The sequence below is a fragment of the Anser anser genome, assembly GCF_964211835.1.
Source record: "Anser anser genome assembly, chromosome: 10".
Classification (NCBI taxonomy): domain Eukaryota; kingdom Metazoa; phylum Chordata; class Aves; order Anseriformes; family Anatidae; genus Anser; species Anser anser.
The window spans coordinates 12117474-12140564 of NC_139730.1; the positions used below are offsets into that span (position 1 = coordinate 12117474).

General features: G+C 46.2%; 1 protein-coding gene across 1 annotated transcript in view; it reads left to right on the forward strand.

Moving 5' to 3' along the window:
• Positions 1 to 23091, forward strand: part of ARIH1 (ariadne RBR E3 ubiquitin protein ligase 1) — a 55739-nt gene that overhangs the window by 2649 nt on the left and 29999 nt on the right. Inside the window, exon 2 of the mRNA XM_083850546.1 lies at positions 19325 to 19392. Coding sequence (XP_083706672.1) covers positions 19325 to 19392 — 68 coding nt within the window. The remainder of the gene's footprint in view (positions 1 to 19324; positions 19393 to 23091) is intronic.

Below are 23091 nucleotides of genomic sequence, written 5' to 3' on the forward strand. Positions count from 1 at the left end.
GAAAAGGTATCAGTGAGCCATGAAGTATCTGCAAGGGGGGGTACCTGAGCTGCAGATACAGCTTCCATGTGCAGGGACTTGGGCCTTTGTCCCTAACAAAACACAGGGCCTGCGGAACAGTTATTAGCTGATATAACCACCAGTGGAAGGAGTTGAATTAAATCTATTTTCCCATCCATTTAATCGCTTCCCAAATGCGAGCTGTGTAAGAACAGCCCAAAGTTCTCAGGACGGGGATTTGACCTGACGAAGGCTTTGCTGAAGTAGTGGCTAACGTGTGATAAACTTCCTGGCTACGAAGCGTGTGATTTGTGCTGGCAGCAGGTAATGTGCATGTGAAGATGGCTGCTCAGTGCTGAGCTGGTACCTTTTTCTATCACTTGGCCATCTAAGACCGCTAAACTTGCAGTGAACTCGGGAGGTTTCAGAGTGACTCAGATACTCAGCATGTTTTGCATTCACTCTCTCTTGTCTGAGCATAAGGGGGATTTCAGGTGCTTAATGATGATTTTTGCACAGTATTTAGCATTTATGCTGATAATCTGATTTGACTCTCTGTGCCACATGGCAAGAATTCCCCTTCTCCTCCAAATGCAAAAATAGGGGCATGAACAAACCTCTAACCTTGCACTGTTGATTGGCTGAGACGTTCAAACCCCACCTCAGATCCGAGTATCGCTTCCATTATATTGCTATAATTACACAGAGTAGAGAATCATTCCACAAGTTATTTTGGTTTTAGTTGTCAAAGTAAATGGGCAGACTTCTGGGGTGGTTTTTGCCAGCTGCTGGCAGAATAACTGACTGAGCAACTGCAAAAACCTAGACATAAAGGTTCTGGTAAACAAAAGGTTGTGTCCTTTGAAAGGCATTTTCCCACAGTTGGATGTCGTCCCCGTATTCTTCCTCTCCATACTTTGGGATGAGGGATTGTCCAAATAAGTTTCTACGATCATTACGTCTTTTTTTTTTTTAATATCAGACTGCTATTTCTGTCTTTGCTGTAGATTTTCTGAAAATAAACTTGGAAATGTTTAGAATAGCATGTTTATTTCTACTCTGAATAGAGCACGTGATAGTCGGTGTCTCTCTAGTCTTGCTTGGCTCGGTGTTTTTGCCTTGTTGCAACTTTGTGCAACTTTGGTATTTCTAAGCTGGGTTCATTTTCCACTCTCGGTCAGCTTTTTCTGGAGTGTTTGACATCACTGTGACGTCAACTGACAACATTTGTTCTTTTTGGACTTTAGCAGGGTTAAGCACTGGAAAACTCTCAGGGTGAAGCTTGGAGATGGTTGATGACATTTAAAACAAAGCACAGAAAAGGGAGCTGAGCCCTTGCTTTTTTTTCCCACCCAGAGCAGCATCCTGGACGCAGCTGGGTGTCGTGCCTTGTGAGCACATGAAACCCCCTGGCTTTGGAAAGAGACAGAAGCACCGCATCTCACGCAGCTTAGTCTAGCTCAAAAATACCTTTTCACTTTACTGCAGGCTGTGAAATGAGGTTCTGCAGGGTAGAACAGGTAATGTGCAACATCAGAACATTTATACTGAATACTGGTCCTCCTTTAGAGGACCAGGCCGGATAACTTCTTGCGAAGTGAGTATCCTTACCGGCTAAAGCTTTGATGTTACAATAAGCCAAAACCCCAGGCTGCTCTGAAGTTACAAAGCCGTGCTTGTTGAATTGGGTGAGGGGCAGCCTTTTTGTGACCGGGGCAGTGCAGATACCCCCAGAACACTGCTTTGCAGTTAGTCAGGCTCTGTTACAGCAAGTGTCAGTCCAGTGTGGCTTGGGAAGAGCGGTGTTACTACACAGTGGCTTCTCTTGCTCGGACAAAAAGTGCTGATTTCCAGTTGTAACTTAGGAAATCTCCCAAGTAGTGGTGTAATTCAGTGGTCTTGGCAATGCGTTCAAAATACTTTGTCCAAAATAGGAATGACTTTCCAGCGAGCAACAGGCATCGCTGCTGTCATCCAGGGCTGTGCTTAAAACTGGATTTCGTGTTAGAGATGACATCTTGAAAACCCCAAGTGCTTGAAGCTGCTTGACAAGCATTAGGTAGGAGTCTGTGGGAGGAAGCACTTGAGGCTGATGCTGCTTGCAGTGCCTGTACGAGGTGAGTTTGCAAGGCTCTGACTTCTCTTACTGTGTGGTTAGCTATTTGATAATAAAATTCAGTTGGGGCCCTGAATGTTATGATGCTGGAAGGAAATGCTTTGTTAAACTCCATGGTTCTGTCACATGGCGTTTATAAGGTGTTTCATTATCGGAGGAATGCGCTTAATGTTTCCAAGGAACGGAATAAACTTTGTGGTGACAAAGCACTCCTGAAATCTGCTGAAAGCCATCACTGTAAGGCTTTTGGAAATGACATCCTATCTGTTCCCTGGCTGCTGAGACATGTAATTCTGAATATAATAAAGCTAAAAAAACAAAATCTATTATAAATTTCAGAGTTAACAGGTCTGTTCTATCTGTTAAGTCTCCAGAGTAAGCTAAACCTCATGCTTAAATGACCCACTAGCTTTGTGCTTTAGATTTGTTTCTTTTAGGCCAAACATAAATCTCATGGCTGGCCATGAGTAAAAACTGATGCCGGGCTCTGTTGCCCCAACATCACTTTGCCGAAATCACAACAAAGCAGCTGTCTCTCAGGGGGCCTGTGGGTGCAGATGGGGACTGCTGTGTCCTGGGGATGTTTGCAGAATGAAACTGAAAACAGTTTGTTTTTAGTTACTTTTAAGCATTTGTTTATTGGGGGGGGGAGGAACAAAAGGTATGTGCAGCCATTGGTATTCCCTATGGGTTTAATTTTAGTTAGCAGAACCATACATGCCACGCAAAGCAGAAGTGGTGGTTCTGCTCTAAATCGGTGACTGTTGTGCCACGGAGAAGTCATAATTGAGACTGCAGTACTCATGCTCCTTGATATGAAACAATAGCTGTGTTAGAAGCACGTTGTTCAGTCATATGCAAGCTGTGCTTTCCTATCTATCTGCTTATCCCGAGCTCTTACTCCTTAGTTTCAGACTTGCAGGAATTTAAACTTCATAATAGGAAATAAAGCCGGACTTCTGATGCTTTCAGTGTTCCTGTGGCGTGGCATGGAAGTGTAGGGCAGTCCTGTGCCTATTCAGAAATACTTTGCATACTTGCTTAGTGCTGTTTGGCAAGCAGTATTAGATTTAAGAGCATGGTGCACAGAACTGCAGTTTGACAGTGTGTGCTTCTTATGATGAAAACTGAGACCTGGAAGACTTCAACTTTTGTTTGGAGTGAGGCTGTAAGCTCATAAATTAGAAGTAGCTCCCTGTACAACACCTCCCCAAGCTCCCCCGCCACCTGTTGAATTTTTTCTCTTTTGAAAACAAGCTCTCTTCCCCCTTACTTCACGCATGAGGCAGAGTAAACAAGGAATTTTGGGTCAGCTGCGATGGCTCTCGCTGAACTCTGAACTGTGCTCTTCTTATAATGAAAGTCCTGTCCGTGTCATTCAGTCTGCACCTTATCTGTTCTGGGTTGTGTTTTCAGTCCTCTGGAGTTAGAGGGATCTAAAAATACTGTAAGTGATGTTTTCTCTTGCTTGTGGCTGTGTACCCCATGTTATTTGGCATCCATGAAGGTTGGGAGGCTTTTTTCTGTCTATACGTGTGTAATGCTACTCAATGTCATGAAGTCACTCTGGCTTCTGCAATTGCAAGAAAATTGCAGCCTCATTTATTGTAAAACGCGCACGGCAGGTTCATAGCTACTTGGTGATGCCAAATGGTGCATTTGAGTGCAGCCCAGAATACAGATGCCTGCGTGTTTGATAAAGGAGCTCACGTAGGGTACTGCAGGAGGCTCCAGCGTGAAGGTGAAGTGACCAACTCTGAGCTGGAACAAAAACTGTGGTTTGTAATCTGATGATGGAAAATCCGCTGATACTTCAGTCTGCACCATCCCAGGTATTTTTTGGTTGGGAAAGTTGAACGTCTTGCCTTTGCCTGGCTCATATGTGATTCCTCGGCTTGCTTTTTAGCTTTTGATCTCGAGCTGTGATGGAAATACTGGCTTAAATGAATGCATTGAGAACTGCTATTCAAGGCTTCCTAAGAAGCTGAGTTTCATCTGTAACTTAGTTCAGCAGTGTTTGTGCTTCACAAATCAGAGCCTTTTAGAATTTGAAATGTCCTTATGACTACAGACACTCTTTCAAAAGAGGTCCCTTGTTTACATGGCATAGTAATGCTGAGTAATTGGTTTTGGTATTCAGGGTAGTAATAGTGCTGTGCGAGTACAGTGGTTCACACAGCTAGCTGCACCAAGTCTTTCCTCTGTTTGCAGAGGCTGAGATCTGCAAATGCCCAGAATAATTTCAAATTCCAAGTCTTAGGCAGATATTTTCAACAGTATCTAAGTCATTTGGAACAAGGAGGAAGCTAATAAGCCATTTAGAGACTTTTTCAGGGAAAAAAATGGTTCTTGTAGCTTAGGCACCTGCCTCTGAGCACGCTGGCTTGCCTTGTGCGAGTGTGGTGGCATCAGGGTCCCTTTTGGCAGCAGCACTGGTCTCGCCAGCTCTTTTAGGCAGCGCTTGAGAGCTCATGGGAACAAAGGAGAGCCCTGTGAGCGGGCAGTTTCTGGCCATGAGCTAGGAGAACTGGTGTGGTAGCCTGTATGCCTACCTAAAGCTCTGCTTCGTGGCCTCTTCCTGAACCGCTGATGGTGCCCACTGCTCATGCTAGCATGTTCAGTTCCTTCCTTTCAGCCTTTTTTAAAACATTCTTGGGTTTCTACCTTCCTCATTTAAAACTTTTATATCCTAGAGCATGATGTGGCGCTTCTGATTTCCAGAGATGGGAAAACGCTGAGACAGGTGGTGCGAGGAGCCTGTCTTGGCTGTCTTGCTTCAGAACCAGGTGTTTGGTGAAAGTGATTGTGGCTGAAACAAAAAGGCTAAAATATAAAGGAGAAGAGTTTATTTTTTTGTATGACTAGCTCAGTTTTTTGAGGGCTTGAGTTTCCTTCCACGTTCTGGGACATCACGAATGTGCCTCTTCTTGTGGAGAGAGGGTGCATGTTAATTTACAAAAGACCCAGCTTTGATTGCTTTGTAATTTGAAGAATTTAGGAGCTGGAGGGAGGTAGTCTCCAACACTAGGAATTCAAAGCTTGATTGTTCGCTTATTGCCTTCATAACATTTTGAGAAAAATTCCCTGTGCTTGATAGAATGTCTTGCTTGTTGCTTCGCCAGGTAAAGGATGCAAGCCCTTAACTGTTTTCCAGCAGGTGAGCAGGGGAGAGTAGGAGCCCTTGCTGAGGGGTTCTGCTTGGGCACAGCTCAAGTCATCTTCAAGTGCAGAACGCATGCTAAAATTGCCGAACTAGAAGAGTTTGTATGGTTGTACCTGAAAGTAGTCAGCTGGTGAAACAACTGACTGCCTTGGGTGTTAGCGCCAAGATTTTCAGTGTGTGTATCTCCACCTAGAGACTCGGCTCCCGTGGCCTGTTTTGGGCACGGATGTACTGATGGCTGCGTACGGAACTTCTGGAAGAGCTCGGCATGGCTGTGGTAAGTGCAGATCCCCTCTGCAGCCGATAACTTTGGATTGCATGTGTTCTTGTGTAACAAAGCACAAATGCAAGCAGCATTCCTTTGTCTGGCAAACAAATGTGGAGAGGGATTGGGGGAAAATAGGAGAATTCTTGTGAGCAACGGTCTCCCTTGCACTACACTTCCCTCTGCGGGAAGATTAACATAAGAAGTTAACTCTTAAAAATTTACATCCAATTCAGGCTATGGGATCTGCAAACTAGGGAGGTGGAAGGGAGTGGTCTGAAAACACAGAGTTGAGGACCAAGAAGGGAGCGTGCGTGCCAGATCCGTGTCTTGAGGGGCCTAGGGAGAAATCTCCCGAGGCATCGCAAGTTCAGGCTCCAGAACAGGGAGTGACAGCACTTCGCTGATCAGTGCATTTCAAAGCTAGAATGAACACCAACTTCTTGATAAAAAGATGGAAGAGCTCTCCAGCATGTAGTCAGCATTTCATTTCTCTTCTGGGAGCTCTGACAAGTTCTGGTAAGCCCAGGCAATGAGTCCTTGCCTTAAAATGAAAAATGCAGGTTCTCGTTCTGCATTCCTCAATAAACGAACCCAATAGGTGCTATTAATGTGAAATTTGTTTTCGTGTGAAGTGGAAGTCTTCAGGGTAGAATCCCACCTGGTGTGTGCACACAGAAGATTAAGTAACAATTTCTAATTACTATGAAGATCTGATGAACAAACATGTCTGACATCCTTGTTTGGGTAATTAGCAATACTTCTGTGATGACTTGAAAGGCTCTCTGAGCAACTTGGGTTTATTCTTCAATTTCATACATATTTTATGTATGCATTAGCATGTGCTCTAACAACCCTTCTCATGCTCAGCTTTATCTTATTTGATAAAGTGATGCGTTTGAAGCTTCCTTATTTGTATTGCTAAGAGGTGAAATGAACACCTGAAGATATTTTTGTGTTGGACAGAGATAGCTGATCATAAAGGCGAGCGTAGTTAGCTGTGACAGTTAAGTATAACTTGATAAAGTCTTAAACTATTGCATTTAAGCAATGAGATAATTTGCTTCCAGTTGGGAAATCTGTGCTGTGTATTGCAAATGGGTTTGAAAGCAGTATAGAAACTGGTATAAATTTTGTGAAATTGGTTAAATAAATAAATACATGCTTCTTGGCCTGCCGCCTTAATTTCTGAATCTCATCTGCCTTCTCGTGTTAATCCTCTTTGGGGGTCACTGTTTGGGATCGAGCCTTCTGTCTCTGGTGTTGACGTTTTTGGCTGGGATGATGTGTGTTCTGCACGTGAATGATAAGGACAGTTTTGAGACGCAATAAGTGCTGTTTTTTAACAGCAGCGTGGCTTGGAGGAGTTCTCGTGGGTGCTTTGTAGGTAGCTTATGGGAGCGTGCAGGGCTCGGCGCTGTTGCTGCCAGGTTTTGCCGTGTTCCTTAGGGACCCTTCAGCAGGCTCGCAATCGTGGTGCTAACAGAGGATGCTTCCTGGAGGAGATAGTCATGCAGAGACCCACGTTGCTTTTTGGGGTGGCTGGTATGGGAATTATCTGGAGGGAGGGTGTTGGAGATGTGCAGCAGTTGGAGGCTGCAGTTACAGGTGTGACTGTGCCTTGTTCAAGGGTGTGAATGAGCACGAACAGAGGAATCGCCAAACTCCGTGCCTCCAGAATATCCTTTCTTCACTGGTGGCTTCTGTGGAGGAAAGTTTTGAGGTGTAAACAGGCAAAATCACCTCTCCAGTGGAAGTTTTGGCTCATAAAATGGGATGTTGCTGGGGCTCTGTTTTGCTGGCTGTAAAACCAAGTACGACTAAATGAGCATAGTGTGGTAAGTAAACTGCAAAGTCATCAGTAAGAAGTGGTCTGAGCTAGAAGAGGCTTGTTGGGGAAAGGATGCTGGCAGGCTTTCCTGGTGCAGATGCAGCTTCTGCCAGAAAATAGTGCTTTTGCAGGTAGAGCTTCTTTTCTGTGGGGGGAAGTGATATATGCTGTAACCACATCTGCTCTGGGGCTTTTGCCAAGGTGAGGACGTTGCCAAAGATTACGTCCCCAAGATGCACCAGCAGTGACTTCCTGGGCCTATCAGGTTGAAAAGCACTAAGATCACTAAACTTGTGTTTTTGTGCGACTTGAGAGTTGCAGGCCCTGCTAGGGGAGACTTGCTCGTCAAGGTGACGTCGCGTGTGTGCAAAACCACATTTGGCCAGCAGATACTTCAGAGGGTTACGTTCTTCCTGTTTCGCATTGCAGTTCGGCGAGACTGTCCGTCTTTCAGCCGGCTGCTGCAGAGGTAACGCACGGTGAGGGCTGGAAATGAGAAGGTGGCAGCAGCAGCAACACGAGGAACTGAAGTCAGCCCAAGCAGTGTTTCTGCGCGAGAATTACGGTGCGTGTTGCTGTTCTGGTGAGTGGCGAAGGCTTCTCTCTGCCCACGCGTGCAGCACTGAGTAAAAGCGTGTGCTGCTTTGAGCAAGGGACGCCATTGGAAGCAATAAGGGCTGGAGGAGAGAGATACGGAGCTTTTGGATGCTCACCAAACCCGGACCTGAGGAAGAAAGATAAGATGGAAGGACGTTAAGGATTTCTCCCGAAAAATTAGCTTGTGAAGTGCCGCTGGCTAAACATTCTTCTGCTGAGTCTGTGTGTCATCAGTCACATTGTCTCTGACAGGCTTAGCGGCTGCACACCACCTGTGACCCTGTCTCAAAACTTATTCGAGTTAACCTGGCCACTGAGTGAGAGGTGGTTTTGTATTGGGGTGGGATTTGTTTAGCTTTCGTGGTAGATTTTTAACTGGTTGATTTTTGAGTGCTACTTGAATGCTGCTCATTGAAGAAGTTACTTTACCGTACCGTTTTCTACTCCCTGTGTGCCTTCTCTGTTGGAAAACGTTAATTGCAATGTTCTGAAGTGGAAGCCTGGATTCAGGGCACAGGCTGCACACGTGTGGTACTTGAAGATGTTGGAGCAGTGAGCATTTCCCCCTGCAAGCACCTCTGAGCCCAGGAGCTCTGCCTTTTGCTATGGGAGTTAGCCTGTCCTTTTGTTCAAATTTCTTCTCAGAAGAGCAAAGCGCCGTGTAACCAAGCACTGCACCAGCTGCCGGGACAGGAGAACCGCCAGTTTGTGCCAGCAGCATCATTTGGGGTGAAGGTGTGCTCAGGATAAACCAGGGTATCTGTGGAAACGATTGATTTTTGAGGAGTCAACACGAAGGCAGTTGGCTCAAGGCAGCCCGTGATTTGGTTGGATTATCTTTCTTCTGTGATAAACCTCTCATCTGTCTTTGTGTGTGAGCATGACGTGGTGGTATAGGTGTTCCCCATTTTTTCCTGGTAAAAGCAGGTGGGAGACAGATTCCCCAACAGTTTGAGACGTATTTGGGCTGAATATTCCTGGGTTCTGATCCTCTGCTTGCAGACTGTCTGAAGGCAGCTCACTCTTTCTTTAATAATTATCATCTCGAAGAACTGTTGAGACTAGGAAAAGGGCAGTTGGAGATACCAGAGACTTTTGCAGAGAGTTTGCAACGCTTAATCCAGAAAATCAATTAGTTGTTATTGTTTTCTTGGCACACGTTTGAGCCTACAGGCAGATCTGCTATAGAAATTGTCTACGGGAAAACAAGCACAAGTTGTCAGGAATTTGCCCTTCCCGGTGTGCGTGTCGCTGCGATGGGTGTCAGAAAAATGTCCTCATCCCCTCTGCCTGACTTCTACTACACACTTTAAGTATGCCATGGTATTGTTACTTCTTCAATGGATTTTTTTTTTCTCCCAGAAAAATCCAGTCTTTTGACATCACAAAAATACCGTAGGGTACTCCTCCGGGAAGGACTTTGGTGCAGGTACTTCTTGGGATAGACATTTTTCAGTCAGATTCAGTTCTGGTCTAGCATGTAGATTTTTAACGCAGAGTAGTAGATCTTTGGGAATGAAGTGTTGGGCTGGTTTCTTTGAGAAGAACACGTGGAATGTTCTTGTTTTCTAAAACTGACATTAAAAAAAGGGTTTCGTAACCATTGTGTGTGGTCGTACGACTGGTGCTGTACTGATTCCTTTCTGGGGTGAAGTCCAGTTTCTGACTTCTTCACAGATCTGCTAGCAGCATCCTTCTGAGGCAGCAGAACTGCCTGTTGAGTGCTGGAGTGGTTTAACCAGGTGCTTAAGCAGCAAAAGTGAAGTTGTGTTACCCAAGGGCATGCCAAACCCACGGAGAAGGCCCAGCTATTGCTGACCAGGGTCGAGGCAGCCTGCTCCTTACGTTCGATGAGCTGCTGGACCTTGTGAAGCTGGCAGAGCAGCGGCTTTGCTACCTGATGGGGAGGAAGAGTGCCAGGTTCCTACCGGGATGTATTGAGCCTATGAAATGGGTGAAGTCCTGTGGGTGAAACTGGCTCTGGATCAGAATCTGGCAAGGCACAATGCTGACTGTGGTGAAAGAGCAAAATTAATGTTCTGATACACGTTTGAGGGAGGAAAAAGAAGCAGGGACAGCTTTTTTTGCGATACCTCACACTTCTGTAAAATGATTTAAAGGAAAAAGCATTTGTACAGCAGTGTTCCCTCTTCAGCTTTATTCGCTTACCACCTTCTCCCTGCACACAGGCCAGGCTCTGTGGGTGCCATGGGCAGATGTGGGCTTTCCCAGCAGCAATTTGTTCCAAAGTTGAGGTGGGCAGCCAGAGAAGACAGCATTTCCCCCCAAACCCCAGTGTGCTGCTTTGGGTCGCTTCCCCTTTATCCACTTGATGAGTCGCTCGCCTGACCTGTGCCACTTCTGTAGTGTTTCCAACCTTGACTAATAAAAGTTTGTTTATTTATTTTTTTTAAAGTGGACTCTGTAATGAAAGTAGGGTTAGGTCCTCTCAGCAGGCACTTCCATCAAGGTCTGTCTCGCAGTAAGGTGGCTTCTGGAGAGAGGATGGCAAGCTGTTGCTTTCACCTGGCTGAGAAATGAGCTTTCTGGATGATGCTTTCTGGGATGGATGCTCAGGTTGCTCATGGGATGATGGAGGAGAAGAGTGGGACCTCTGCAGTAATGTGCATCAGATTGTACCTTGATAAGCTTTCAAGCCTTCAGGACCAGAAGATCTGGCAGGAGAACCCAACTTGGACATGTCTGGCACATGGCTCTGGGCAGACCGATCTGCCAAACAGAAAAACTTCTTGGGAACAAGACCCTCCTGTCCAAGTTGTGCCAACTCAGCTGTCTGGCCTCACTGTGATCTTGGTCCTGGAACTGGTCTGGGTTAAAATAAACCAGGAAACCCCTTCCCCCGGGTCAGTTCCTTCGTCTGCTTCACTTGTAGCCGTGCCGGCAGTCGTGCTCCCATCACAGAGAGGTCAGCAGTTGCACGAGCTTGTGTTGCTGCCAAAATAAATACTTCCAGAGCCGCTTCTGGTAGCAGTGGGATGCAGCTGCTCCAAAGCAGGTTCTGAAGAGCCCGTTTTACTGCTCTGCCTGGTCACTGTCCTGTTTGTTCTTCCAGTCAAAGGTACTGTTGTTGCACAGGCACTGGAAAGGGTTCAGGAGGGCTTTTTCCATTCTCAGAGTGTTTCTTCTAAGAATGCTGCTCTCTGCAGTCTTGTTGCAGAGCTGAGGGGTTGTGGTACCCATTGCCCCCTCACTAAATTCCACCGCTGTCATTCAGGGTCATTTCTTTCTGTAGCAAAATAAGCTTTTGTATTCCTCATGAATCAATATTGTTCGCTTTCCTTCAAGCTCCACGCTAGTGAGTTGTCTTACTGCTTTGAGACAAGAGTTGAACCCATAACCTTGCATCTCTTCTAGGCTGTGGGACTAAACGTATCGATTGCTGTCTGCTATTGAGGTGCTTGTGGTCTAGAGAAAACCAACACTCTTCCTCCGTATTTGGCACAATCGGATCAATTTGCAGTACATTTACATGAACGGTGCAGCAACTGGTGGGTCAAAACAAAGTGGAGTGGGGTGAGAAGCTTTATAGTGCAGGTTCATAGGGGACAGAAGAGGAAGAATTGGAGCCTGGAGGTCTGGAAGAGCAGTTCTGTGTAACAGCAGGAGGGAACGGGGCCGAAATACACCTTGGGGACAGTGCTTGTAGTGATACACGATGGATGAGCAGGGAAAGGGACTGCACCTTGTTGGTGATCTGGGAACCAGAGGGCTCTGAGTGCTTTTTCCGAATAACCATCTGTTTGTTTCATTGATTTCTCATCCTAACAGCAGCAGTGCTGTGAGGCACGAGATGTTGGCTAAAGGTTTGGCCTGAGGGGGAAAGTGGTGGTTACTGAAGACCTGACCTCTACCTGGATGAACATGTGGGTCCTTTGCATTCAGGATTGCCAGAACTATTTTTGGGTCACGTATGGGGCGCTTAAATTCACCCTTTCTACGGCTCAGCTGCTGCGCCGTGTGCTGTTTTCTTCCTCAGCAATGGGAGACTTTAAGGAGCCACCAAAATAGTAAACTGAACGAATTATATGGAAATGATGCCATCACCTTCTCCTACTCTTTTAAGGCACGTCTTTGCAAATTTGTGAGTGGGAGGCAATGGGTTGAACAAACCCATTCTGAAACACGCTCGGCACCCGTGCGCTCCCACTCCGGTTCTCTCTCATTATGTCAGCTACAGTCGCTCGGCGGCAACTCTGGAAACTGTAGACATGGCTTGTTGCTTGCACAGATCTGCTGAGCTTTTGCTCACACGTTGCGTTCTTGTGATGGGAGACCCCAGAAGGAGCAAAATACTGGGTGTGATGCTGCCTTTGGGGAAGGGTCACCTTTACACCCAAAAGCTGGAGTGAGAAGTAGTAGAAGCCAAAATGTTCTTCATACAAAATGTGTGAAATAGGGGCTGACATCTTCCCATATCCTATTATCAAACCTGGTATAGAAGCAAATGCAGGTGAAGCACTTAACAACAGCTTCCCTGGCCGTATCCCACATGTGGTTTTAAATCTGCGTCAGTTGGTGGTGGAGCTTCAGCAGCCATCAGAGAGTCAGAACTGCCCAGAACACCGAAGCATGGCAAACCCATCTGCTCTTCTTTTATTTGGAAGTATTGCAGTGTGAATGCAGTTTTTGCATTTCCGAATTTGCTAATTCATCCCGGAGTTGTTGCTTGAGGATTTTTTTTGATTTAAAAGCTTTGTTACACAATGGATCTTTGTTGTGGCTCTTAATCATTAACCTGAAAACTTTCCAAAAGGCTCGGAGAAAATGTGAAGCAGCTGACTGCTTCGGTTTTGTCTCTTGAACCAATTAAGTGGAGTAATAAAGTTTTCTCCAAAGTTGCTTTTTATTATCTTCCTCTGCTAAAAGAGTGTATGTTCATCAGCTAGAACCAATCAGTAAAGTGCAGATAAGTAGGTTACTACAAGCTGAAATCTTCATATCAAGCTGTCATTTGGTGCCAATGTGTAATGTTACTAATTCAATAATTCTGGGAGACTTAATTTTCAAAATTAGAGATGATGTGTGAAGGGCGATTGATGAGATGAAGTAAGATGTGGGAAGCTAAGGAGATGATCAGGATGCAAGCTGAAGCTGCTGTATGTGTTGGGGGAAGTTGCAGTAGGTACCAGCCAGAGGACAGCAGTGCTGGGCGGTGTTGCAGGGAGGTAGCCTGTCTTCGAGCTGAGTCGCCTGGAAATGCAGGAAAAAGGGAAATTTGAGTGATTTGGAGCCGGATAATTTGAAAGGATCACTTCAGTGCGGTTGCAGGATGCAAAGCCCACGTCCTCAGTGGGTGCACAGAGATAAATAGTGCCAATTTCTTTTCTTATTTCTTACAGACTTTGGAAGCTGAGATCTCTGGTCCATGTGTGTTTGTTGACCTGGCCCTACAAACCATGAGATGGCGCAAGGCAGAAAGGCACCTCCGAGTAATTCTCCTGGCCTCAGGGGATGGCAGAGGTGGAGATTGTGGGTGGGCAGTGGTGGACTGATAGCTTTAGCTGCTGTCCTCATCATCTCCCAGCAGCACTCACGGTCTGTCTGTAATCGAGCCAGGCAATACTGGGTTACACAGAAGTCTTCTAGGGTCTTCTCGGAGCTCTTGGTTGGTGTTGTTAAAACTAGTAAGTTTGAAGGTAAGCCCTTCAGGAGATCAGGTCCTGGAGGTGCTCAGCACTTGTCTCATCTCCCCTAGTCCATTCCTGAGGATTTTATTAAGCCGCTAGAAAAGGGGGTTCGTGTTTGTAAGATTTCCTGTAATTGGCTCCTGCAAGAATAAATGTGAATGGATTTTCACAAAGGTCGCTCGGCACATGTGTAAAACAATGCAGACCTGATGATAACAGCGTTAGTGTAACATGATTCTGGCTAAAAGCTTATCTAAAACGCTTCCAACTCTGTTTATTTCTACGGTTACCTGCACGGGGCCGGGAGACGTACAGATGAAGAGCCGTGGTGTTAGCAACAGTTGGTGACCTGGTTATTGCAGGGCTCGCAGCCGGCATTTGCTCTGTTATTGCCGGACCGAGGAAGCAGCGGTTTGGTGCCCGGTGTGCTTTGTTGGCTGCCCTCGGCCTGGAGATGGAGGGTGAGCTCTTGCCCTTGAGAAAGCGGGCTCGGTGTAAACCTGGTCAGGTTTGAAATGAAGGCTTATTGGGTTGTGCTGCTCCTGCTCGGTGGTGGCATTAATGCGACTGACACTTGCCCACTTGTGCCCATCAGATGTGACTTGGGTTAGGGCACGCAAGCCTACGGTCACCCGCAGGGCAGCGGGGAGAAGCGTGTGGCGCATCCAATGTTGATCCTGGCCATCATGAGAGCTACAGCTAAGGCAAGCCAGAAATCTCCTTAATTTATCAAGAAATCCTTCAAACTTCTTCATGGGGAGGTGGCTCTCACTCCACCTGCTAACATAAGACGTGTCACGTTGGTTATTTTTGTTTGTTTGTGCTTCTTTCCATGGTGTGCGCAGCGATGCGATGCGGCAGCAGGAAGCTTTGGTGCCGATCGATCCTGCACGTGCTTGGAGGGCAGCTGGAGTTTCCACTTGGTGCTCCTCTGTTGGCAAACGCTGTGGTTTTGGCTGATTAAATATTTACAGTGGTGGCGTGACATGCTGCCTCCTTACTGGAACACATGTTGGTTGGTTTCTTTTTTTTTTTTGAGCAAGTGCTCCAAACAAACTTGATTGTTCCAAATAGGTGTAGTTTTGAACTCTTTTTGGCAGCCCTCTGCTTTTTCACCTGCGGGTGTCATGTGTCACCTTCAAGCACAAGTCTTTGCCCTCAACCGTCTGCCCTGAAGCCAGTTGGTTTCCTTCTGCCAGGGAATTTAAAATACAGTCTTGTGGCGTTTATGTGCCCGTGGAAAATAGCTGTGGATGCTGCTGAGGCTCAAACCATTCATAGATGTGCGGGGCTTGGGTGAAGCCAGTGTTTCTGGAGCGTCTGCTCTGTGTGCCAAAGCAGATTCATAGAAAACCGCCCTGGAAGCAGCATCAAATTCATATCGATGCACAGAGTCTGAGAAAGCCACTGCTAATGGAAAATAGATGCTGCAGTTAGGATGAAAACTGTTGAAATGCCAAAGCTGCCACGATTAAAAAACAAAACATAAGCAAAGCCATGAAATGGGAGGGAACAAAATGAAGAATTTATCAATACCAGGTCTCAGGGAGGTGAGAGAGAATTTTTCTGGAGAACGCAGTTTAAGACGAGTTGTTGTTAAATGGTTTTTATCTGCAGTGAATGCTCAAATTGGAACGGCAGCTTACTCTCAGCGTGTGCTGAGAAGCTGAAGTCTGAAGTATGCTTTTGTCTGTAATAACTGCAAGAATTAACTGTGCAGCTCATCTTGACAGATGAAAACATGAATGGATCAAGTGCTGCAAACTGTCATTCAGCAAATTATGCTGCTTGGAAATTCTGATTTAAGCTAATGTCCCAATAATCTTCGATTCATAATTCATTTATAGCGTTTACAGGCATCCATGTTCCTCCTTCCAGTTTGTTCTTTTCTTTTGGTGGCAAAAAGAATTTAACTCAGGTATTCGTGACCAAGCTTCCAGTTCCTCACGTTCTGCTAAATCAGGGAGTTTTATTTCAGTTTGTGGTGCTTCTTTGGAGAAGTCCAGATCTGATTTCTGAACCTTTGTAGCGTTTCCAATCCCTGTGTCTCCTGCTTGCATCAGTGTGTCCAAAGACGACAATGTAGCTGAGAACAGTAAACGTAAATATCTCCGCTGAGAAGCAGTAGTCGAGTGGAATCTGTTTGAAGCAGATTGGGACTTGGCTGCTTTGTTAACCTAAAAAAAATCCCTGCTGCAGGACTGCCTGCATTTCTCTGTGGGCAGAGCTTTATTCTGAGTGTTTTGTTAGCTAGCTAGTTGTGACAGCGAGTCTTTGAGAGTGCCCTGAGAATTTCAACAAAATGGCTGCTTTCCTCGGGTTTCATTTATATCTGGGTATCAACAGGCTCGCTGCCCCGAGCTCTAGGCAATCTTCCTCGGCTTGACATGTAAAATTTAATAGGCGACTGCTATAAATTAGATCTGCTGTTTCAGCTTTCATCAAACCACATCTGAATGGAAATTGAACGTTTGAATGTGTTAGCTTTTCCCTAGTTTACCATCTGTTTCTGGCTGCTTTACTTCTTTTTCTCGGTAAACAGAAAGCACCCTTTGTAAAAGCCCGCTTCTTCGGCCGCAGCTCCGAGCCCGAGCGGTAATCCCAGCTGAGCAGCCTCGTAGCCTGTCCGTAAGTGATCTTTGTGGGGTGACACTCACTCACAGCAATCCTGGGTGAAAAATGAGAAGGCTGTCCAGTTTTGGGACAGAAAACATACTGGCACTGAGTAACCCAGCATCTTTTGGGAGTTAATTCCCCCAGGTGCCTGGAGCATGCCTGAGGTCTCTTAGCAGCGGCCATGCTGATGCAGGGCTGCAGCAGAACTGGTGTCAAAGCAGGGTTTTGGGTGATTTTCGTGCCATTTTAACCCATACACAACTGAGCAGGTGACAGGACATAGCTGCTCTGCAGCAGCTGGCTCCTTGGGGTAGGTGCAGATGATTTACCGCAACCAAAGCTGCTCCCCAGTAACTGGGAGAAGTGTGCACATGCCAGCAGTTAACGCTGAGCAGCTGTCACCCGGCTTCTTGCAGGTGTGCCCAGCCTTAAATTAGAACAGCCCTTAATGCTGGAGGTTTGTGCATTTGTGTTTAAGGGTGGCTTGCATTGTGTAAACCAAGCCTCTTACGGCTGCCTCCCTCCCTGCGTGCCACGGGCTGGATTACGTTGCTGCGCGCGCAGCCTGGGGGCAAGGGCAGAGCTGTGTTAATCCTCAGTGTCGCTGACCAACCAGTCAAGTTGTAAATACCCCGTCTTGGATGGGGCAAGCAGCTATTGGTGGTGGGAGCTTGTCGTGCTGCTGGTGTTTCCTTTTTTTAAAAAAACACCACTGAACAAATCCTGCAGTAGCTGAAGCCCACCAAGAGCTGCGTGTTTGCATTACGATCCACCCTGCCAACAGCGCTCCTCTCTGAAGTGTAATCCTATAATAACACACTGGTTTGTGCGCTGTCACAGTGGAAAAACAGCTTTTTTGTGTGTGTGACGCTGGGATGTTTGGGGCAGCTGATCAGGAGAAACTTGTCCTGCAGTGGCACTTGGTTGGGAAAATGGACAGGCCCCAAACGAGATGCTCCTGTTCTTCGCAGCCGCGCGTCCTTTGGTGAGCGGCGTTTGCTGGATTTGCCTTGCAGCGCTCGCTAATCACTGCAGAGCAATCGAGTTCCGTGTTAGCACAGCATAATTTACCCTCCAGAGCGGGGAGAACTTGTCTGTCTGCCTCCTCTGAATGAGAAAACTCAGGCTACTGCATCCGTCACCTAGCCTGCAAAGCAATTGATGGGTGATCCTTGAGGCCTTAATGCAGCAGCCAAGGGGGTTGCTGTAGCAGAAGTCTTGGGGTTAATTTAAAGCTCTGTGTTGTTGCTTGAGAAGTTAAGAAAATGTTGCTTTGTTGTGCATCCTTTTGGCAGATCGCTGGACCAAAGGATCCTTGTGTCTGAGGGAGCCGTGCGCTTTGCTTCCCGAAACTTACTTGTAGATCTGGAGCGCAGGCATGGGTGGTGGGCCCAAGGTATTAGATGGAGAGAGCTGTGCATGGCATGAGGCTGGTATGTTTAGTGGGTTCCCTGGTTTGGGGCAAGATTTGCTCTATAGAAATAGAGATTTATTTAAAAATAAATGTTGTACTGGCTATTTGGTGCAGGAGACTTGAGCTGCTTTGAGGCAGGGCTGCTGTGAAAAACTTTTTTCCTTTTTAAAGGGGGCTCTGTGCTGGCTTAGCACATCTCCTGCATGGGTTACGGCTCCAAGCTTACATCCACATCACATGTGAGACCTGTTCAGAGGGGGACTGGGGCCGCGTTCACAGTAGGGAGTGTTTGGCAGTGCTGGCTTCTGGGTTTTCGGCTGCAGACTGACCATCACAGCTGCTTGTGGGGCTCCACTGGATCATCTAACCTTTTTAAAGTGGTTTTGCTTGGGCTTTTTAAGCTGGAAAAATTTCTTAATTTGGCCTTAAACAAGCCATGTTGGCATTAATAAGAGTAAGAACAGGCTGAAGAGGGAGAGGATCATCACTTTGTACAGCATAAACTGCAAGACTAGTTCTTTGTGCTCAAATTTTGACTTTGGGGCTTTATTTCAGGGAACATGTTTGATGCTGTCACTGCTGGAAGATGCTGTCCCGCTTGTCCCAGGCTCCTTATTCCTGCACGCTCCCTTGTGCTGATGCAGCTGTCTGTGTAGGCAGGCAATAAAGCAGAGGGTGAGGAAGGGGTGGGACTGTTGCTTTGGGCAGCAGTGTTGGCTTCTGGCAGCTTCAACTTGTAGCTATAGCCTGCGGGCTCAGAAAAGCACATTGCTATTTCATGTCCTACTTTTCAACAGCTTCAGAGTGTCCATTGAAAATCTGCCCTCAGGCAAGCTTCCATTTTGGTGTTGAATGGCAGAGGACGGGCACCCATTCTTAGGGTGCTTGCAGTTGCGTGTAAATGGTCCTCGGCCTTAGCCGAGACAGCTCGGATTTAGGGAGCTAGGGCACAGTGCTGGGGTGTAACAGAAGCTACACGGGGTTTCATCTTGTGTGCCCAAAGCCTTGGCTGAAGATACGGGCATAGCTGGAAGCAAAACTTGAGTAAAGTGAAAATTGGCTTTTATTTGTAGTGGTGTTTTTGACCTTTCCAGGCTGTATTTCTTTGTGTTGGATAATTACATAGTGCTTTTGAACCTCGGGGTGCTTTGGGATCGCCTGGAGACTTCATGGACATCGTCACCTTATGGCTGGTTACTTTCTGGGCGAGTTTTCAGCCCAATGTTTGGGGGTTTGAGGTTGGGACAAATATGGAATATTCTTGTTCTGCAAATACTGTGCAGGAAAAAATGGCAGGGTAGATGCCACAGTGAGCCCTTCCCGCATCTGAAGGGCATCCTGGGCTCACACTGCATGAGCACGTGGGACATTGAGATGGTGGGGCTTGGGCATCTGTTGTGGCAGCAGTAGCTAACCAGTTCCTGAAGTCTTCGGCTGTACTCTCGTTGTGTAGATGTTTTGCTTTAGAGATGTGTTGTGGTTTTTGTTAATTTTTTCTATCTGTCAAGACAAACTGTTTTCCAGTATGGGCTGACAGAATTTGTGCAGGCAGTCCGTTATCAGGCACGCTGTTCTCCCTATCTGCTTTTTCAGAACTCTGCTTGGGATCCTCACGATACAATATCAGCTTGGTAAACAGTTTTACTCAATTATTCTTTTTCTTTTTTTCTCCAGAATCCAGCGACTATCACTCGAATACTGCTTAGCCATTTCAACTGGGATAAAGAGAAGCTGATGGAGAGGTAAGCAGCCACACTTCACGTCGTACCCGCAAGAAATGTTTATTACTGGATTAGTGTGAGAACGGACGAATGCAGTGTGTGTGGTAGGAGAATCTCTTGTGTAAGCTCTGGATGTTTCCTCCTCCAGCAGCTCTTACTGGCTGAGTGACTCCTTGGTTTAATATTAATAATGCCTTCAAGACTTGAGAAGGTTTGGAAGCTAGTTACCACTTGGAGCGGTGGGTGCGTTTCAGCTTCAATACGTAGAGCTGCTGGATTTTTGCAGACTCTGGACTAAAGCAAGCAGGAACAGATTCCTGTTATCTCGCAACTGTTTTGGGTTTGGATTTAGTTGCTTTTACATCTTATCCTAGCATGCATGTTCCTGACTTGATTATTCTTCAGTCTTGCTGAGACCAAACTCATCCTGACTGATGAGGGGTGCTGGTAAACTGCATCTGCCTTCCTGGTCTTTGTTTTGCAGCGCTAGTTTTCTCCTTTGGAGGGTGTGTGCGTAAATAACGGCTGGAGTTTTGTCTCTCCCTCTGAGCAAAGTGTTTTATGGCTGCTTCTCTTATTTGGCTCTTAGCTCTTGGAAGGTGTTGCTGGTAAAGGTGCTTTCTAGTTTGTGTCTTACAGTGGAGGTCAAATCTACCTGCAGTGGTAATGTACCTTTAAAAAAAAATTTCTATGCCAGTGCTGCTGTTGAAGAGTACGAAGGACCTGGAGAAATCAGTTTCCTTCAGAAGCCCGTGGAGGAATTAGGCTGGACCAGAAGGAGCAGTAAAGGCAGCATGGTGACTTAGGGTGGTTGCAGTCTCTGCTGGTCTTTACACCAAGAGTTAGGAGACATGGTTGGGTCGAGGGGTGAGGGCAGAAGTCTGTGCATCTGTAGGGTTGTTTCGTTATTCAGCTTCTTCTCAATTACCATTTCCTGATGATCAGGGCAGGAGAAAGCAGGGTGCTTTGCGCTCTGCGGAACAGTATGCAGCAGGAGTTGGTAGTCCTGTGAGCTGGACCCCTACCAGTTAGCAGCCCGGAGCTCTGTACCATGGGTGGAGGCAGGAACTTCCACGCGTGGTCATTTCAAGGCTGTCTGACTGACTATAACTGTTAAGCATTCTGCCTTAGTTCCTTCTGTATAACTTCTCCCCCTTCATTTTTTTGTTTAAGCTTCTTGTGCTGGTTCTTCAGGCTAAAGTTCACTCTCCTAGGCTATCTCCTTCTCACTTCGAGATATCTCTGCCTAAGTGTACTGAAATATCATTCATTTATTCAGAAGACTTCTTTTTTTCCCCATTCTCACCGAAAGCTTGTTAAGGCTGCCATCCACTTAAAAAAAACAGTTGGCCTGTGGGTTTTTTTGAAGGGGGGTGTCAGCCACTTCTTTGCAAGGTATTATTGTTAAAGGCTTTTACAGTTTGCAGCCAAAACATTTTAAGTAAGTGTAAATATTTACAAAGTCCACAGGTAAATATTTACTCTGGGTACATATTCATTAAAATACTTATCTTAATTCCATAGGATCACCCCTGTGAGTAATGTAATACGTGGCCCTTGCTTATGCAGAGCTATTGCACACAAGCTGCAGTTTCGGTGCAGGTACCCTGCTGTACTAGAAAAACATTAAAACGTTTTCCCTCGAGGAGCTATTGCTGCTTTCTGTCATCTCTTCACCAAATGAAGCCGTCTGCAGCCCTCCGCTGGCACCCAGCTGCGTGAAACAGGAGCGGGATGCTGGGGCAGAGGCTGGGGGATGGCTCGTTGCAGAGGGTTGAGGAAGACTCTGCGATTGCTGCAGTATTAGATGAAGGTGAGGGTGGGAGGCGAGTGGTCATGAGCTAGCTGCAGATTGTGTCTTTTTGTCGAAGTGGAGGATTTTGCTAAAATAGATGCTTTGGAAGTTTTTCCTATTTAGACAAAGAGGAGCTGATTAAGCCCAAATCTAGACTTGGTTAGTCTTCCAAAATAAAGATGGTTTTTGAGTCTGGCTTGGCTTTGTGTGTTTCCAGCAAATCTTAGGGCAGCATTGTGCTACTGTCACCAAGCAGAAAAACATGACTGACTGGGAAGCATCCACAGTGAGTGGAGAGGCGTGCTGTAATCGGGCAAAAAGTTTGATTCAAACTCCTCCAATTCAGAAGCTCCTGCAGTGTGAATGGGTTTAATGCTGGCTAAGGTGTAATGTTTGGGTGCAGTTTGTGGTAATAGCTGTCACACCAAGTCTGAGCTCGAACTCAGTTGCTTAATGGCGTGTGTTTACAGACCTAGGCAGTGCCTCTCGTACCTTAGCTCATCGTGAATCAGCATGACCTGCCGGGCAGCCCGATCGGACTTCGCCTGCAGGAAAGCAGATAAACCAAGTGGCTTTTTTCTGATAAGTGCCGAGTGCTACCAGGTCTGAGCTCGTGAGATGAAAATGTTCATGTTTTAATACGCACAAACCTCTTTGTTGCTTTGTTGTATTGTTATGCATGTTTTTAATACACAGGTTGTTATGGTCTGTGACAGCTTTGTCATGGAGTAATTCCCTGGAGTTACTAAGAGGGCAGATATGTTACAGGTGTTTATTCCACCTCAAGTGAGGTAATATCCACAGTTCAAAAGCTGCCCTATCCGCTCCTGAAGTACTAATTATTTGACTGGCTCTGAAAGCCAAATTGGTGTTTTGGGGTGGGTTGGCTTGAAGGATAGAAGTGGGTAGTGGAGGAAATACTCCAGCTTCTGAAGTGTTGCACGTGTCTCAGAGAAGGATGTTATTGTCTTGAAGAAAAGCAATTCCTGAAGAAAAGCAAGTCAGCATATAACCAAGGGCCCAATTTGGGATACAGAGAGAGATTTGAGGTCCCTCATAGGTGCTTCTTGGTGGCTGCATGTCTGCATTCCTCTGAGCAGAGGACAGATGCTCAAACAGCCTCGGTGGCTTGGCTGCTAGCCCAGGTTGCCTCTTCCCCTTGCTTTTGGGATCCCCCTCCTGGCTGTAGGTGCCTTCATGCCTCCCTCCTTTCCCTTGGGCATGTGAGTGCTTTAGACTATTCAGCAGGGCTGAACAGGTGAAGAAATTATTGCTTACGGCCAGCTTTTTGGTGCGAAGGTATCTTTTACTGTGAGTGTGCTGATTTTCTGACATTCACAAATACCCTTTCAATAAAGTAAATAACCCAAAGTGTGTACTAGGAGCTTTTTTTGAGTGGAAAGGGTTTTTGTATTGAATACTCCCTGGGATGGAATTTGATTATGTCTAGAAAATTGTTATTGGGCAGTTACCAGCAGCGGTGTCTGTAGAGATGGATGCTGTTTTGAGTAAATAAAGGAGTCGACAGCCTGATCCCTCTACCAACAAGACCTGATGCTATTATGGACTTGGTTTTGGTAAGCTAAGAAGAAATTCTAGAAGAACTTTAAAAGAATTTTTGCTGTGTGGCTGATGAGTTTAAAGTGGCAGAGAAAACATCTTGGTCTGTAATGAAAAGAATGAACATCAATAACTGGCTTTATTAGTTTTGCAGTCAGCTGTATTGAACAAAGTCTACTGCTGAACAGACTACAACACTTAGGCCATTCACGAAGTGCTGGAATTACTGAATTTGTGAAGAGATAAGGAGGGGAATGTAAGGGATTTAATACAGAGGGGTGTTAAAGATGCTGTGCTCCTACCTAGGATGGAAAGGAGGACCAAGCTACCAAGAAGCAACCCTTTGGTAATGAGAGGTCTAGGGA